Source organism: Molossus molossus, unplaced genomic scaffold (genome assembly GCF_014108415.1).
Source record: "Molossus molossus isolate mMolMol1 unplaced genomic scaffold, mMolMol1.p scaffold_m16_p_6, whole genome shotgun sequence".
Lineage (NCBI taxonomy): Eukaryota > Metazoa > Chordata > Mammalia > Chiroptera > Molossidae > Molossus > Molossus molossus.
This window is the reverse complement of record NW_023425399.1, coordinates 115,583,418-115,597,975: the sequence shown is the minus strand read 5'-3', so window position 1 is coordinate 115,597,975 and position 14,558 is coordinate 115,583,418. Positions and strand designations below refer to the sequence as shown.

The 14,558-nt window shown below is 48.7% G+C and overlaps 1 protein-coding gene across 1 annotated transcript in view; it reads right to left on the bottom strand.

Moving 5' to 3' along the window:
• Nucleotides 1-14,558, bottom strand: part of ZNF407 (zinc finger protein 407) — a 373,411-nt gene that overhangs the window by 113,288 nt on the left and 245,565 nt on the right. The window contains exon 7 of the mRNA XM_036246080.1: nucleotides 10,084-10,204. Within this exon, the coding sequence (XP_036101973.1) occupies nucleotides 10,084-10,204 (121 nt within the window). The remainder of the gene's footprint in view (nucleotides 1-10,083; nucleotides 10,205-14,558) is intronic.

The window sequence follows — 14,558 nt, the reverse complement described above, 5'->3', positions numbered from 1 at the left end:
TTCATGTTTCAAGTTAAAAACCAAGCTAACAGCCCACACTGAGGTGCAGACGTAGCCATCGAGTGGTGACCGTGCGGAGACCAAGCGGTCAAGCCCAGTGGAACCCCAGGAGACCCGCACAAAATGCAGCGGATGCCGGAGCAGCACGCACTGCCTCGGGCGACCCCGCGACTTCCGTCAGCTCTCCAGGGACCCCACACCTACGTCCCGAACAAACCCGTCCCTCGCGCTGAGGGAGGGCCGACCCGCCCTCTACTTTCCTGCTGCACCCTCAGGCCAGCACCGGTCCAGCAGAGACCTGCTGTCAGAAACGCGGAGGTCTGCCGGCGGTGGGTCAGCCACACCACGGACGACACAGACGCGGCCTCGGCCGTGGCTGCTGACAGACCCCCATGGGTACAACGGCCCAGGCTCGGAGCACGTGAGGCAGAGAGAGGAGGTGAAGCGAGCGGATGGGCTGTGAGCATCGCTGGGAGTCAGGCGTCATCACAACAGATGGCTGATGATGTCACTCGAGCAGCCTGTCAGATTTACTGGTCTTGGAAAAACCTTGAGACATTAGCAGAAATTGTTCAGAGTAAGTCATAGAGAAGATGTCACATTTAAAAGATGACGTTCACGATGAGTGTATGCTGAACGGTCACACTGAGTCGCTCGCTACTACCGAGGGAACTTCTGAATCACGTGTGACTGTTAAAACAATGTCGCATTTTGTGGACATTCTTTATGTACAGACAATAAAACATGTGTCCGGGAGTGTGTGGCAGGGAGGGCGGAACATGGCTCTTCACGGTGCAGAACTGAGCGCGAGGGGGTGACGTGGCGCTTGCGATCCCCGCCAGCACAGGAGCACTGGCCTAGGGGCTGGACAAAGGATCTCACGGAGCTGAGGTCCCAGCTCCTGTCCCAGAGGGAGGCCTCATGGGGGGCAACATGCGGCTCTGGTGCCCCACACACCCAACAAGCCACGGAGGGTTACTCAAAAACACCCTCGTGCCCCACGCTCCCCCCCGCCCCGCACGGGCACAGTGCTGGCTCCCTCACGCGGCAGACAGCCGGCGTGCACGTAGCTCCATGGGCAGCACGCGTCCTCCCTCGAGGGGCTCTCGCCACACCGCCGCCTCCCCAGGGTTTCACAGAGCAGCCTCCAGACCAAGCTCTGCAAGGCCAGTCAACACGCGTCCCCACCCCCTCCTGGCTGCTGCCCTGTCCCGTCCCCTCACTGGTCTTCCCCAGAGAGCCGCGCCCTCTCGGTGCGAGAGGTGGGCCGCACTTCCTCCTGTCGCTGCACCCTGACGCGCTGAGCGGTCCCAGCTGCTGCCCACAGGCCCCTGCTGCCTTGGGGGCTGCCTCTGTCTCTCCTGCAGGTGCTGTCTGGCCCTTGCTTTTCCTCTGTCCACATCTTCCAAGCGAAATACCAATCACATCGATGCTGTCGAGTTCAACGCGGATGAGTACTGATCACACCTGACACGCTTCCATCTGGACAGCCATGGGCATTTCCAGAGTTTGGACACAACGAAGGTGATCTGGTCTCTAAGTACACGCGTCCCCACTTTCCTCCTCCCAGAGCGAGGGCCCCCCTACTGGCAGTGTGGGGCTTGCCACTGCCCCAGCCACGCTGCTGAAGGACGGCATACGCCTTTCTGTCCCCTGCCCTAACCCCCTCATTGGCCACCACGTCCATCCACCCCACCTCCTAGAGCACGTGCGTGAACTAGCCTCTCAGCCAGGCTGTGGGTGAGCTCAGGGTGGGTGCTCTTCCCTCCTGCCTGTCCCTGTCCCTGTGCCTGTCCCTGTGAGTGGTCCTGAAGTTACCTCCCCTTCCCACAGTGTTTCTCTGCGTCTCCACCAGTGAGCTTTGCAAAGCAACTGAGAATCCTCAGTTTCCTGCTGAAAATTCTCCACTGACCCTCCAACCACCCAGCAGGGGCTAGCCCTTCACCAGCAGCCCCCGGCCCCAGACTCCGGGGTGCTGAGGGGACAATGTCTTAAAATTAACTGACAGGAAAACTGGGGAGTGCAAACGAATCTCACTTTTAACCAAAATTAAAGCCATGTCAAGTTTTTAGAACAAATCTCTCAGATCTAAGTACCAACCGCTTTTGCGACAAATGATTCAGTCCAAGAGACTGACTTATTTAAGCACAAACACTACAAATTCACCCCATTTTCTCTCAAAGGAAAATTTCTGATTTGCTTTATGATATTTCTTATGTGTTAAAAGTTGTCATTGATGATGAATTTGTGATGAAGAGACAAACACACTGAGGGGAACGAGGAGAGTAAAGGCATCAACACGCATTCAGAACGTGCAGCGAGGTGTCAGAGGCAGAGGTGACGCAGACAGCAGGGCAGGGACCAGGGCTCAGCAAGATCGGAGCCAAACAGTCAGGGGATGGAATGCCGGTTTCACAGGAAAGAGGAGGGGACCATCAGGTTAGGATTCCCCGTAGGAGAATCATCAGGTTGCGTGTTATGTTACCGGCTAACAGGGGCTGGTCCATCTCCACTACATGGCACTTACTGCTCTGCAGCAAGGAACACGTGACAGAATGTCCCCAGAAAGCAAGAATTCGAGAGTGCTCCTGGCTGCAGGAGGTGCGCACACTCACAGAAGGGATTCGGGAGTGCTCCTGGCTGCAGGAGGTGCGCACACTCACAGAAGGGATTCGGGAGTGCTCCTGGCTGCAGGAGGTGCGCACACTCACAGAAGGGATTCGGGAGTGCTCCTGGCTGCAGGAGGTGCGCACACTCACAGAAGGGATTCGGGAGTGCTCCTGGCTGCAGGAGGTGCGCACACTCACAGAAGGGATTCGGGAGTGCTCCTGGCTGCAGGAGGTGCGCACACTCACAGAAGGGATTTGGGAGTGCTCCTGGCTGCAGGAGGTGCGCACACTCACAGAAGGGATTCGGGAGTGCTCCTGGCTGCAGGAGGTGCGCACACTCACAGAAGGGATTCGGGAGTGCTCCTGGCTGCAGGAGGTGCGCACACTCACAGAAGGGAATCGGGTGTGTGGCTGCAGGAGGTGCGCACACTCACAGAAGGGATTTGGGAGTGCTCCTGGCTGCAGGAGGTGCGCACACTCACAGAAGGGAATCGGGTGTGTGGCTGCAGGAGGTGCTCACACACAGCACTTCTCATGACTAGGAGAGCCAGCAAAGAGTCGGTGCTAGTCTCTTAATGGAGAAAATGAAGACGTGATTCACGAACGATGTGGTCTTTGTTTAGACAGTCTTAGGGCAAAGGAACCTTAATCAAAGCTGCCCCAGCTAGGGCTGCTCGGGTGGGGATGAGGCGCTGGCCCAGACATGCCCCACTCCCTGTGCCCACCCACACTGCTGGTCAGCACATGGTGAATGTCCAGTTTCTCCTTTCTCTTTCTTCCACAAGTTTTATAGGCATGGAGAGGATACTTCAGAATATGCTGAAACAAATGATCTGAAAATAAAATGAAACAGCTAGTACCTTGCATTCTCAGTGAATTAATGACAATGGGCCACACCCTTTTATTTACGTCAAAGCTGTTTTGTTCTGATCTCCCACCGAGAGCTCAGCTGGTGGGACCCACTCCACCCTCCTGGCAAGGGCAGAGTTTCCCTAACAAGCCACGTGGCAGGAGCTCCCATGCCAGGAGGTATAGACAGTTACATCGGAAAGTGTTTTGTTGTGTGATAATAGCTCTAGTGTCTGAGGAATAACTTATTATGCAAGAGACAATTGCCCCAAAAATATTTTCTATTTTTTCCATCTCTAAGGCCTTTCTTTCTAACATAATATATACAGATATATCTAACTACCACCCAAGGGACTGTCCATAGTAATTCCTTGTAGAAAGACCATCCCCAAAGATAGCTTTGGTCCTTTTATAATGACTGGATTTGGGATTCAATGAGAGCAGGTTAAATAAACATGTTTATCTGATTCTACTTTAAGAGATAGCACAGGGAGTGTGTGGTCACTTTGTGTTCGAATGGTTCTTCTAATTAATCTGTGATCCCCAGGCTTAGTTCAGCTCCATCAACCAACAAAACAACTTACTTGCACTGATAAACAAAAAGAATTATCTTAGATATTTTTCCTTTTAAAAATAATCTGAACCAATTTGCAGTTTTTGATGCTATGGAATCTGTGTTTTCAGGTCTGCACCTCTGCTAACTGACCGCCACCCAGAGCGACCGGAAGCCCGACGCACACTGGGCTGTGTCTGGACCAGGACGGTCAGGCTCGAACCAAAGGTTTAAAAAGCCGACGTGCTCGGGTGTCACAGGACACAAAAGACAGGTACGGGCAGAGCCGCTACGTATGAAAATCTCACTAGACACATACATTATAGAAAATATAAACCACAATTAGAACTGAGATTAAAAATAAAATTCACTAAAGAAATGGTCAGAGAAAAGGACGACATATGTGTTCAGAAAGGATTCAGTTTTTGCTGAAACAGATGGAAACATTAGGGGAGAAAAGAATACATTTACACACACAGCTAAATTTTCATAGTTCGTTACAGCAAACCTGAGGATACAATTATGTCATTGTGTTAGGGATACTCTCCAAATACCCCACCTAGACTTCCCAGAAGCAGCTGCTTCAGGTAAAAGCAGCCCAGACCCAGAGTGTCCCCTCCACACATGCTGGGAGCCTCCCTGAGCAGTGTCTCCTCCCAGGCACGCTAACGTGAAGACCAGACACCTTCCTCTCGCTACTGTGTGTCGTTCTTGCCCAGAACTTCAAAACCGCGAAGGACAGAAATGCTGCCGACTCTCCGGAGAAGAAACGGTGCTGTTTGCGGGGTACGCATGATTTCACCTCTCCATCTTGGTATCCAGGATGCTCTGCTCCCCAGACAAACACATATTTTATTCCATGTCATGACTCAGGGCACATGCAAGTTTTTCTATCCACTGAGTCCCCTGGGTCAACCTGGGAACCTGCCTGCACAGGAGGCCAAAGGAAAACTGAAACCCTTAACAGATCACCCCAAAGCAGAAAGCCTCCCCTGTGGAGGCTTAACTTAGGGTGCTGACGACACGCTGGGAGACCCGTCCTCGCTGCCACCACCTCTGAAAAGGCGGGGGCTTCCAGTTGCTTAAGCACCAGACACATAAAATGTTCACATGGCAAATTACACAAAAATGCACAATATTATCTAAGACCTACAACATTTTCATGACTGAGACACTTTACAGAAATATGTGTTTGAGAAAGTAATACAAACTTTTAAGGGGGAATAAACAATTTTTCCAAGTACTGTTTTCTGGCATTACCTATTAAAACTACCTCCAAAATGCACTGTTAAGCTAGAATTCAATTAAATTAAAAGTATCATTTGGCAAAAAGAAGTCTAGGACACATACACGTATGTCAAGCAGTTGTGATGAACAGCTAATTCCACCCATGGCACTCACCTGTGTAAACACCTGTGAGCTCAATTATTAAAAATGCAAACAAAATATTTAGAAGTTAGAAAGTATCACAAAGAGCACATTTCTAGTTGGATACCACACCTGGGTTAAAGGTTACATTCAACCTCAAAAAAAAGGATATTCTTTGAGAGATCAACACCTACAGGATCAATGACTCTATGGTGTATCCTGGTCGAGATCCAAGGAAACCAACAAGCAGGAGACACACCAAAGGGCATTTCCTACAAGTTTAGCAAAACAATGGAGTAAATCTCGAATATGAGGCAGGAATAATACAGTTTATTCCTTAGCTCTGTAATATATTTCTATTCGGGGTTATAATTCCAAGTAATTAGAAAGAGAATGCAAATAGTGGCGACGAGGAGAGCAGCAGGAGTCAGCGCAGACGGGCGCCGGCAGCCAGAGGCGGCCGTGCGGCCGAGGAGCAGCGGCGGGCACAGGGCGAGGCGCGGAGCTGCTTCCACCAGCAAGCACGGGGGTGCAGCAAGGGCCGCGCAGCCCGACGTGGCTGAAATTCTAGTGCTCTCTAATTTATAAAATGACAATTAAAGTGCAACACAGGATTATCCTTACTATTTTTAATACTGCGTATTTTGTGTTGCTTTTCATGATTTCTCAGTCATTTACTGTTTACTATGCATTTATTGTATTTCCCCCATAAATCCTAAATCAAAAACGGAAGCCAATGAGATGATTCACGTAGAAGAAAGTCCCATCAGGGCCACCTACAATTATGTGAGAGCCAGTGCCCTCGGTGAAATAGTGTGCAGTCTGATATTAATAAATTCTATGGGGAAACAGATTTACACTATTAGAGAGGGTACTTACTACAACATATTAAAGGCTTTCCTACTTCTCATTAATATAGAGGTGACAATACATAACAAAGGGAGATAAAAATATGGAATATGTTAGATTGTTTCCATTTTAACATAGAAACAAATCTAAAAAATTTGCTGCATAAATAATATAGGACAGTTGCTACGAATCTCAATTTATGCTTTGAAATTATAATGAACACTAATTAATGGTGAAAAAATTTTGGAGTAATGATGAAATATACTGATTTGTAATGGATTAGACTTTTGAATATTTTAGGCAGTGAAAGCTTAGAAAAGGGGCACATGTTTACATCTAAATAGAATGAAATGTCATCGCCTAAATTAATAATGCAAACTTGAAAAATAGCCCCCGGTTCAAAAGACCAATTATAAAACTCTTTTGTAAACAAATCTATATTCACATTTTTCATGAATAATTATTACTACTAGTATTTCTCCACTAATGTTCAATTTATAAAATGAAAAATATATTTTCAAATGAAATTTAAATAATATGGCAATTTCTAATGATGGTTACTTACCTGAAAATAAGTGTTAAGAGTGGCAAAGATAGGAATACTCTATAGGAATGATTTTAATGTTTCTATATGAAACAAAAACCTAAATGCTAAAAAAATTAATTAAATATTATAAGCAATAAAATATTATGGAAAGTTACCAAAAACACAGATATAACCTAATCGTCTCAGTACATATGTGATCATCTGTAGATATTTTCATTCTATAGAAAACATGCATACTCAGATTCAGTTTATCCTTTAAAAGAGGTTTTCTCTGTTGAGTGAGGTAGGTATGGTGAGCAGTTTGCTTGCTATGCAACCAAAACAATAATTTTGAACTTAACTATCTGCTCCTGTTAAAATATTTGTTCATTAACAAGGAAACAAAGGTTTCGTTTGTAAGTCCCATGTTTCATTCATAGTCCCTAACTTCAGAAGTGTTCATTATCTGCAAGTTTCTGTACTCCTGGTCAGTTAACTTCTCTTTTCTTCACTAGTGAAAGCAAACCTAACCATATGTATACACAGAATGATAAAACTCATATGAACAGAGAATGTTCAAACTATTCTCTTTCAATCACAATCAACTTATTTAAAAGTTTTAAGTATAGAATCGTCCTTTCTCAAGGACTGTAAGGATACTGGTAATACCCCTGGATCTAACGTGCTAATCCGTGGGCAGGGGCAGCACCAGCTCCACTGCATTGCAGTGCCCCCGAGGCCTGGCACAGAAGCCCCCCGCCCCCCCGCTGTGCACCCTGGAGTGCTATTCCCGGGAGATCAGCTGAGCAGGGACAAGGATGGCAACCTCAGCCTGGGCGAAGGAACAGCAGGTTCAGAAAGGAACCCTGGAAGGCTCTGAGCCCCTCTGCACACACAGACGTAAGCGTCTGCTGAAATTAAGTCCTCATCTGCAAAACAAAATTTGAATCCCAATCTTTGCAGTAATACTTCTAAAAGCCTTAAATCATACTTTTAGCAATTTCTTTTTTTAAAATCATGAATATGCACAAAAATCTAGTTAGGTACAAGCATTTTTCAAGTAAAAACTTAAAAATGCCTTAAAATGTCTAAAAATTTAATAAAGTGAATATATGCCAGTATTTTAAATTAGATTGCAGAAGAGCAGTTTTCAAACTAGGCATTTTAGAACTCTAAGGTATTTCAGTAATTATCCAACAATTGACTTTGGATTTGTTAAAGCTTCAACATTTCAAAAACTGAAAAAATCCACTGTGGCACGTATTATAGATAAACGTTAACGCGCCAGAACTTTGGGGCTTGGGAAGTCCGGCTTTGCCTCCTGGAACAGGGTCCGGAGACGGTACGGCAGGGCACAGCCTGTCACCACCTCCCGTAGAAACCAGAGATGAGCTGCGCTGGACCAGCCAGGCTCTGGCTCAGAGCTCGCGGTCCCTCATCTAACGTGACAGAGACCCTACGGGACAGCACCTCATCACTGCTCTTTACAATGAGGAGGCGGCCCCTCCGAGGGCTGCACCTCCTGCAGACCCACCCCCAGAACTGCGCAGGACTGGCCGCCAACAGCCACTGTTGTTAACAACTTCCCATCTGGAACATCTCTGCTTGTAAAAATAGTTTTATCTGATACTTTTTAATGTCCTAGTAAATAGTTCAGATTTTAGCTATGGATTCCACTTGTAAGTAGTAGAGACCACTTAGCCCTGTTTTCTCTGTGGGGTCTATTCATGATCTTGTTTGAAATAGTAGTTCTGCTATTTAAAAATAATACCTTGAAAACCACAGTTATACAAGGTAAATGAAACAGACAGATAGTTACAATTTAAATGTGAAATGTAAAATCTATAATGAAAGAAACAGAAAAGCCCCGAACAACAAAAACCTTATGCATAGAGTACAGACTAAAAAGATATAATCCTAACAGCTAAAAGTGATAATTAAGGGAAATTTTTATAACTTTCTAATTTCTTTTTTGTGTTTTATAAGGCAACTACATGGTATCACCTCTTTAATGACAAAACAGAGCCTTCAATAATGTTTCCTTTTTAAAGAACTCATGTTACGAGCACCTGAGAATGTCTGTGACTACCTCTAATCGGATCACCATTTTACCAAATTTCTAAGAAACACCAATCTAGTGTTAAGCAAAGGCAGAACTCATAAAATGTATAAAGAATGAATAATTAATGAATGAAATATATCTGTAATATCTCTGTACTATTAGATGACCTTTAAAATACAACGTAATGCAATAATGAGGATAATAATAGAGATTATGGCAATATATTTACTGAATGCACGGGCTACACCCAGAGACGGAGGGAAACCGCTCTTCAGAGAGGCTCGTGGAAGGTACGGATCCCAGCAGCCGGCAAAGGCGTTGGCTGCGGGAAGAACGAGCTCCGACCGGGAAGGGGCACCAGGAGAGTGTCCCTGCGAAGGAGAAGGCTCTCCCTCTCCCGCTCCCCCGCCCCCCACCCCCCGCCCTCAGGCTCAGGCTCCCAGGACAGGTGTCGCCAGGCTGCCTGCACACCTGCGGTGTCTCACAGACACCTCGTGAGCGCCGGCCTCACTCACAGGCTCCAGGTGCACCGTCACAGCCCGTCTCAATGTCCCTCTGCCCTCTCCACCCACACACCTTGTCACCGAGGAGGACTCATCACCATGTGAATGTCCTACTTCTCGGCATCTCTGCTTTGCTGCCACCGACCAAACCTCTGCATCGGGCAGGGGTCGCTTAGCCTCAGAAGCACACATGACCTCCAACACACCCTGGCACGAAAATGCCCCTCTGCCAACACCTCCTGAATGCTCGCAGGACAAGCAAAGCCTGAGCGGACCCGTCTTTAATCTGGCTGAGGTGCCCGCGCCTCTGGCAGACTTCCCTGTGGCAGAAGGTGTCCCCCTACACTGCTCTGGCATCTGCACTAGAATCATCTATGACCACTGTGGGTCACCTCTGATGCCGCACCCCGATGGGTAGAAGGTCCCTAACGCCGTTGGCACTGCCCGGCGCATCACTCCCACCAAATAAGACACCCTTCGTGGTGAATGACGGACGAACTGAAATGGGTCCTCGCTTTGGCAAAGAAATAACATCACTTGAATTCAAGTGTACCAAAGGGTTATAAAACCTAAATGTAAAGTTTATAAGAAATGAAAAATAATTTTATAATTTTGAAAACAGTCACTGAAAGCTGGTGGTGAGCTAAATCCCCAAACTAGTGAGGGAGCACCTCCCACTGAGCTAGTTCACGCCGACCGGCTCTGCTCTGCAAGGCTCAGCCCGCTCAGCGACCCCTGTGCTCGGCCTGCCCGATGAGCCGCACCTGTAGTCACACCAGGGGCACCGGTAGGGCTTCTCTCCCGTGTGCACCCGCTTGTGCCGAGTCAGGTGGGACTGGGTGGTGGAGGCGAAGTTACACTCGTCACATTTGAAAGGCTTTTCTCCTGTAAAACATCAAGAAGTGTTGTACATGAATAATCAAAACATTGGATACAAAGGGCTAAACCTGTTACTGACAATTAAAAAGAAACTTATTTCCATGACATTTTAATAGTATGGTTCAATGGACTACACATATTTGGGACACTGGAATGTTTGCTCTCAGTCAGAAAGACCTTTATTTCTGTGCTGAAGAGAAGACTGGTGCACACTCCACGTTCGCATGCACCTCACACACACAGGAAGCTGGACAGCTTTGGCCTAGCACTGAATTTGAAGCATGTGACAAACCATGTTACCTTAGAGCCACCATGAAAATCTCAATGTAGTATATAGTAGAAAGCTTACTAAAACCTTAAAGTTAAATTGAAGAAAATAATAAAATAAAGCTATACACTGACAGCAAGGGAAACACTTAGAAGTCAAGGAAGTCACAGGTCACTAAGCAGAACAAAAGGCCCAGGGGTCAGAGGAACAATGACAGCAGCCTTCACCAGCACTTCAGGCCGGCTCCCGGGGCAGACATCACAGATCTGCACACATGCTCCCCTCGCTGCCGCAGCTTCACCGGGCGCAGGGCTGGCCCTGAGCACCTGCCCTCCCCGCGCACCTGCCCTCCCCGCGCACCTGCCCTCCCCAGGCACCTGCCCTCCCCGCGCACCTGCCCTCCCCAGGCACCTGCCCTCCCCGCGCACCTGCCCTCCACGCGCACCTGCCCTCCACGCGCACCTGCCCTCCTCCACGCACCTGCCCTCCCCGCGCACCTGCCCTCCCCGCGCACCTGCCCTCCCCCGCGCACCTGCCCTCCCCCGCGCACCTGCCCTCCCCCGCGCACCTGCCCTCCTCCGCGCACCTGCCCTCCCCGCGCACCTGCCCTCCTCCACGCACCTGCCCTCCTCCACGCACCTGCCCTCCCCGCGCACCTGCCCTCCCCGCGCACCTGCCCTCCCCGCGCACCTGCCCTCCCCAGGCACCTGCCCTCCCCGCGCACCTGCCCTCCCCAGGCACCTGCCCTCCCCGCGCACCTGCCCTCCACGCGCACCTGCCCTCCTCCACGCACCTGCCCTCCCCGCGCACCTGCCCTCCCCGCGCACCTGCCCTCCCCCGCGCACCTGCCCTCCCCCGCGCACCTGCCCTCCCCCGCGCACCTGCCCTCCTCCGCGCACCTGCCCTCCCCGCGCACCTGCCCTCCTCCACGCACCTGCCCTCCCCGCGCACCTGCCCTCCCCGCGCACCTGCCCTCCTCCACGCACCTGCCCTCCCCACGCACCTGCCCTCCCCGCGCACCTGCCCTCCTCCACGCACCTGCCCTCCCCACGCACCTGCCCTCCCCACGCACCTGCCCTCCCCGCGCACCTGCCCTCCCCACGCACCTGCCCTCCTCCACGCACCTGCCCTCCCCACGCACCTGCCCTCCCCACGCACCTGCCCTCCCCACGCACCCTCAAAGAAACCCTCGAGCCTGCAGTTGCTGTTCCACCAGCGGCACTGGTGAGCACCTGAAACCTGTATTGAACCTCCACCCTCGCCGAGGTAAATCTAGACCCGGACACGGGATTCACCCAGCGAAAGAACTGCGAGCCTGCCCGGGGCAGCTTGGGAATGTGGACCCACACCTTGAAGGTGATCCACCAACTGCAGACACGGGTCGTGGGCTGGAGGGAAACTCCGGCTTGAGTGGCAAAGTGCTGGCAGTGTCCTTACACACCCACCCACACTCCTGGAGCCACACGTCACCAAGTACTGACGAGAATGCCACACTAGACCATGGTGAAACAAGACGCCGGAATTTGGAGTATTGGGTGAAATTAACTGAAGGCTCCTCTCACCTGTTGCGTCTTCCTCTTCTCCATGTGGTTACCAGGACATTAAAAACGACAGGGTGGCCCTCACTGCACGGGGACCGCACAGCAGTGAGCGAGAGGCCACCTCTCGCCAGAAGGCACAGCACGGGCTCTGCCCCTCTCAGCAGAACCTGGGCCTTGGACGTCCGAGTCAACACCGGCTGATCCACGCACAGTCTCCCCTCAGCCGCTACGTCACCTTCAGGTTTCAAGTACCCTTGGCCAACTGTGGTCTGAAAGTACTAAATTTCCCCAACCATCGACCTCGTCTGCTCCTGGCATCCGACTGTAGACTTGGTCACGGCCCCATGACCCACAATCTCCCAAAGATGACCTTCCTCCCGATGCAGGGTCAGAAGGTCAACGGTAGCCTAACGCTCGGTCGCAGCCGCGCGCCAGCTCCTCACCCCACCACTGAGGCGGGCATGTGCCACCTCACAGCCCCACAAGAAGGGCCAGCACAGCTCGGTCAGGCGTGCTGAGGGAGAGACCATGTGCACACCACGTTTACATGGTGCTGTTGTGACGGCTGTCTGATCACTGCCAACCTCCACTGCACTGCACTCATAACTAAGCTTGGCCACTGGTGTGTGCACAGGAAAACAGTGTGTCCGCAGCTTCAGACATCTGCTGGGGGTCTTGGAATGTATCCTCCAAAGATAATGACTATTAGATGCTCAATAATTCTACTTGACACTTCTTATTTCTACTGGTTTTATAATAGTGTTGTACATATATAGACTGACGTAGAAAATGAAGGATAAAATATTTTGATTTAAAATTACTCTATATCAGAGGAAGATATAAAAAAGTGGAAGCACATACCCTGTTCATAGATTGGGAGAATTAACATCATTAAAATGTCCATATTACCCAAAGCAATCTATAGATTCAACGCAATCCCCATCAAAATACCAACGGCATACTTCACAGAATTAGAACAATTATTTCAAAAGTTCATATGGAACCAAAAAAGGCCTCGAATAGCCACAGCAATCTTGAAAAGGAAGAACAAAGTTGGAGGGATCACAATACCAGATTTCAGGTTATACTACAAAGCCACTGTAATCAAAACAGCCTGGTACTGGGACAAGAACAGGCATATAGACCAGTGGAACAGAACAGAGAACCCAGAAATGGACCCAAGGCAATATGCTCAATTAATATTTGACAAAGGTGGCAAGAGCATACAGTGGAGTAAGGACAGCCTCTTTAATAAATGATGCTAGGAAAATTGGACAGCTACTTGCAGAAAAATGAAACTAGACCATCAACTTACACCCTACACGAGAATAAACTCAAAATGGATAAAAGACTTAAATGTAACTCATGAATCCATAAAAATCCTAGAAGAGACTGTAGGCAACAAAATTTCAGACATCATAAGCAGCAGAATTTTTACTGACACATCACCTAAGGAGAAAATGAACACATGGGACTACATCAAACTCAAAAGCTTCTGCACAGCGAAAGATACAATCATCAAAACGGAAAGGCTACCCACTGTATGGGAGAGCATAATTGCCAATGATATATCAGATAAGGGGTTAATTTCCAATACATATAGAGTGCTCATACAACTCCACAAAAGGAAGACAAAGAACCCAATTAAAAAATGGGCAGAGGAACTGAATAGACACCTCTCCAAACAGGACATACAAATGGCCAAGAGACACATGAAGAAATGCTCAACATCACTAATCATCAGAGAGATGCAAATTAAAACAACAATGAGGTATCACCTCACACCTGTCAGAATGGCCGCCATCAACAAATCATCAAACAACAAGTGTTGGCGAGGGTGTGGAGAAAAAGGGGACTCTAGTACACTGCTGGTGGGAATTCAGACTGGTGCAGCCGCTATGGAAAACAATATGGTGTTACCTCAAAAAATTAAAAATTGAACTTCCATTTGACCCAGTGATCCCGCTTCTAGGAATATACCCTAAGAAGCCTGAAACACCAATCAGGAAGAATATATGTACCCCCATGTTTGTAGCAGCACTATTTACAATAGCTAAGATTTGGAAACAGTCCAAGTGTCCATCAGTAGACGAATGGATCAAAAAGCTGTGGTACATATGCACAATGGAGTACTATGCAGCTGTAAGAAAGAAAGATCTCTTATCCTTTGAGACTACATGGAGGGACCTGGAAAGTATCATCCTAAGTGAAACAAGCCAAACAGAGAAAGACATGTTTCATATGATCTCACTTATTTGTGGAATATAATGAACATAACAGTCTGAGGAAGGGAGTAGTCCCAGAGATGCGGAAATGGGATACAGACTGACAATCCCCTAAATAGGGGGGTGGTGGGGAAGAGATAAACCACAGAACTTATATGCATGTATGCATGAACAGTGGACATGGTCAACAAACTGGGGAAAGGGCAGGGAGGGAGGGAGAGGGGGAATCAGTGGGGGGAAAAGGAGAAACATCTGTAACAAAAATTAACTAATAAAAAAATAAATAAATAAAATTACTCTATATCAATTCAGCTAGCAATAAAACT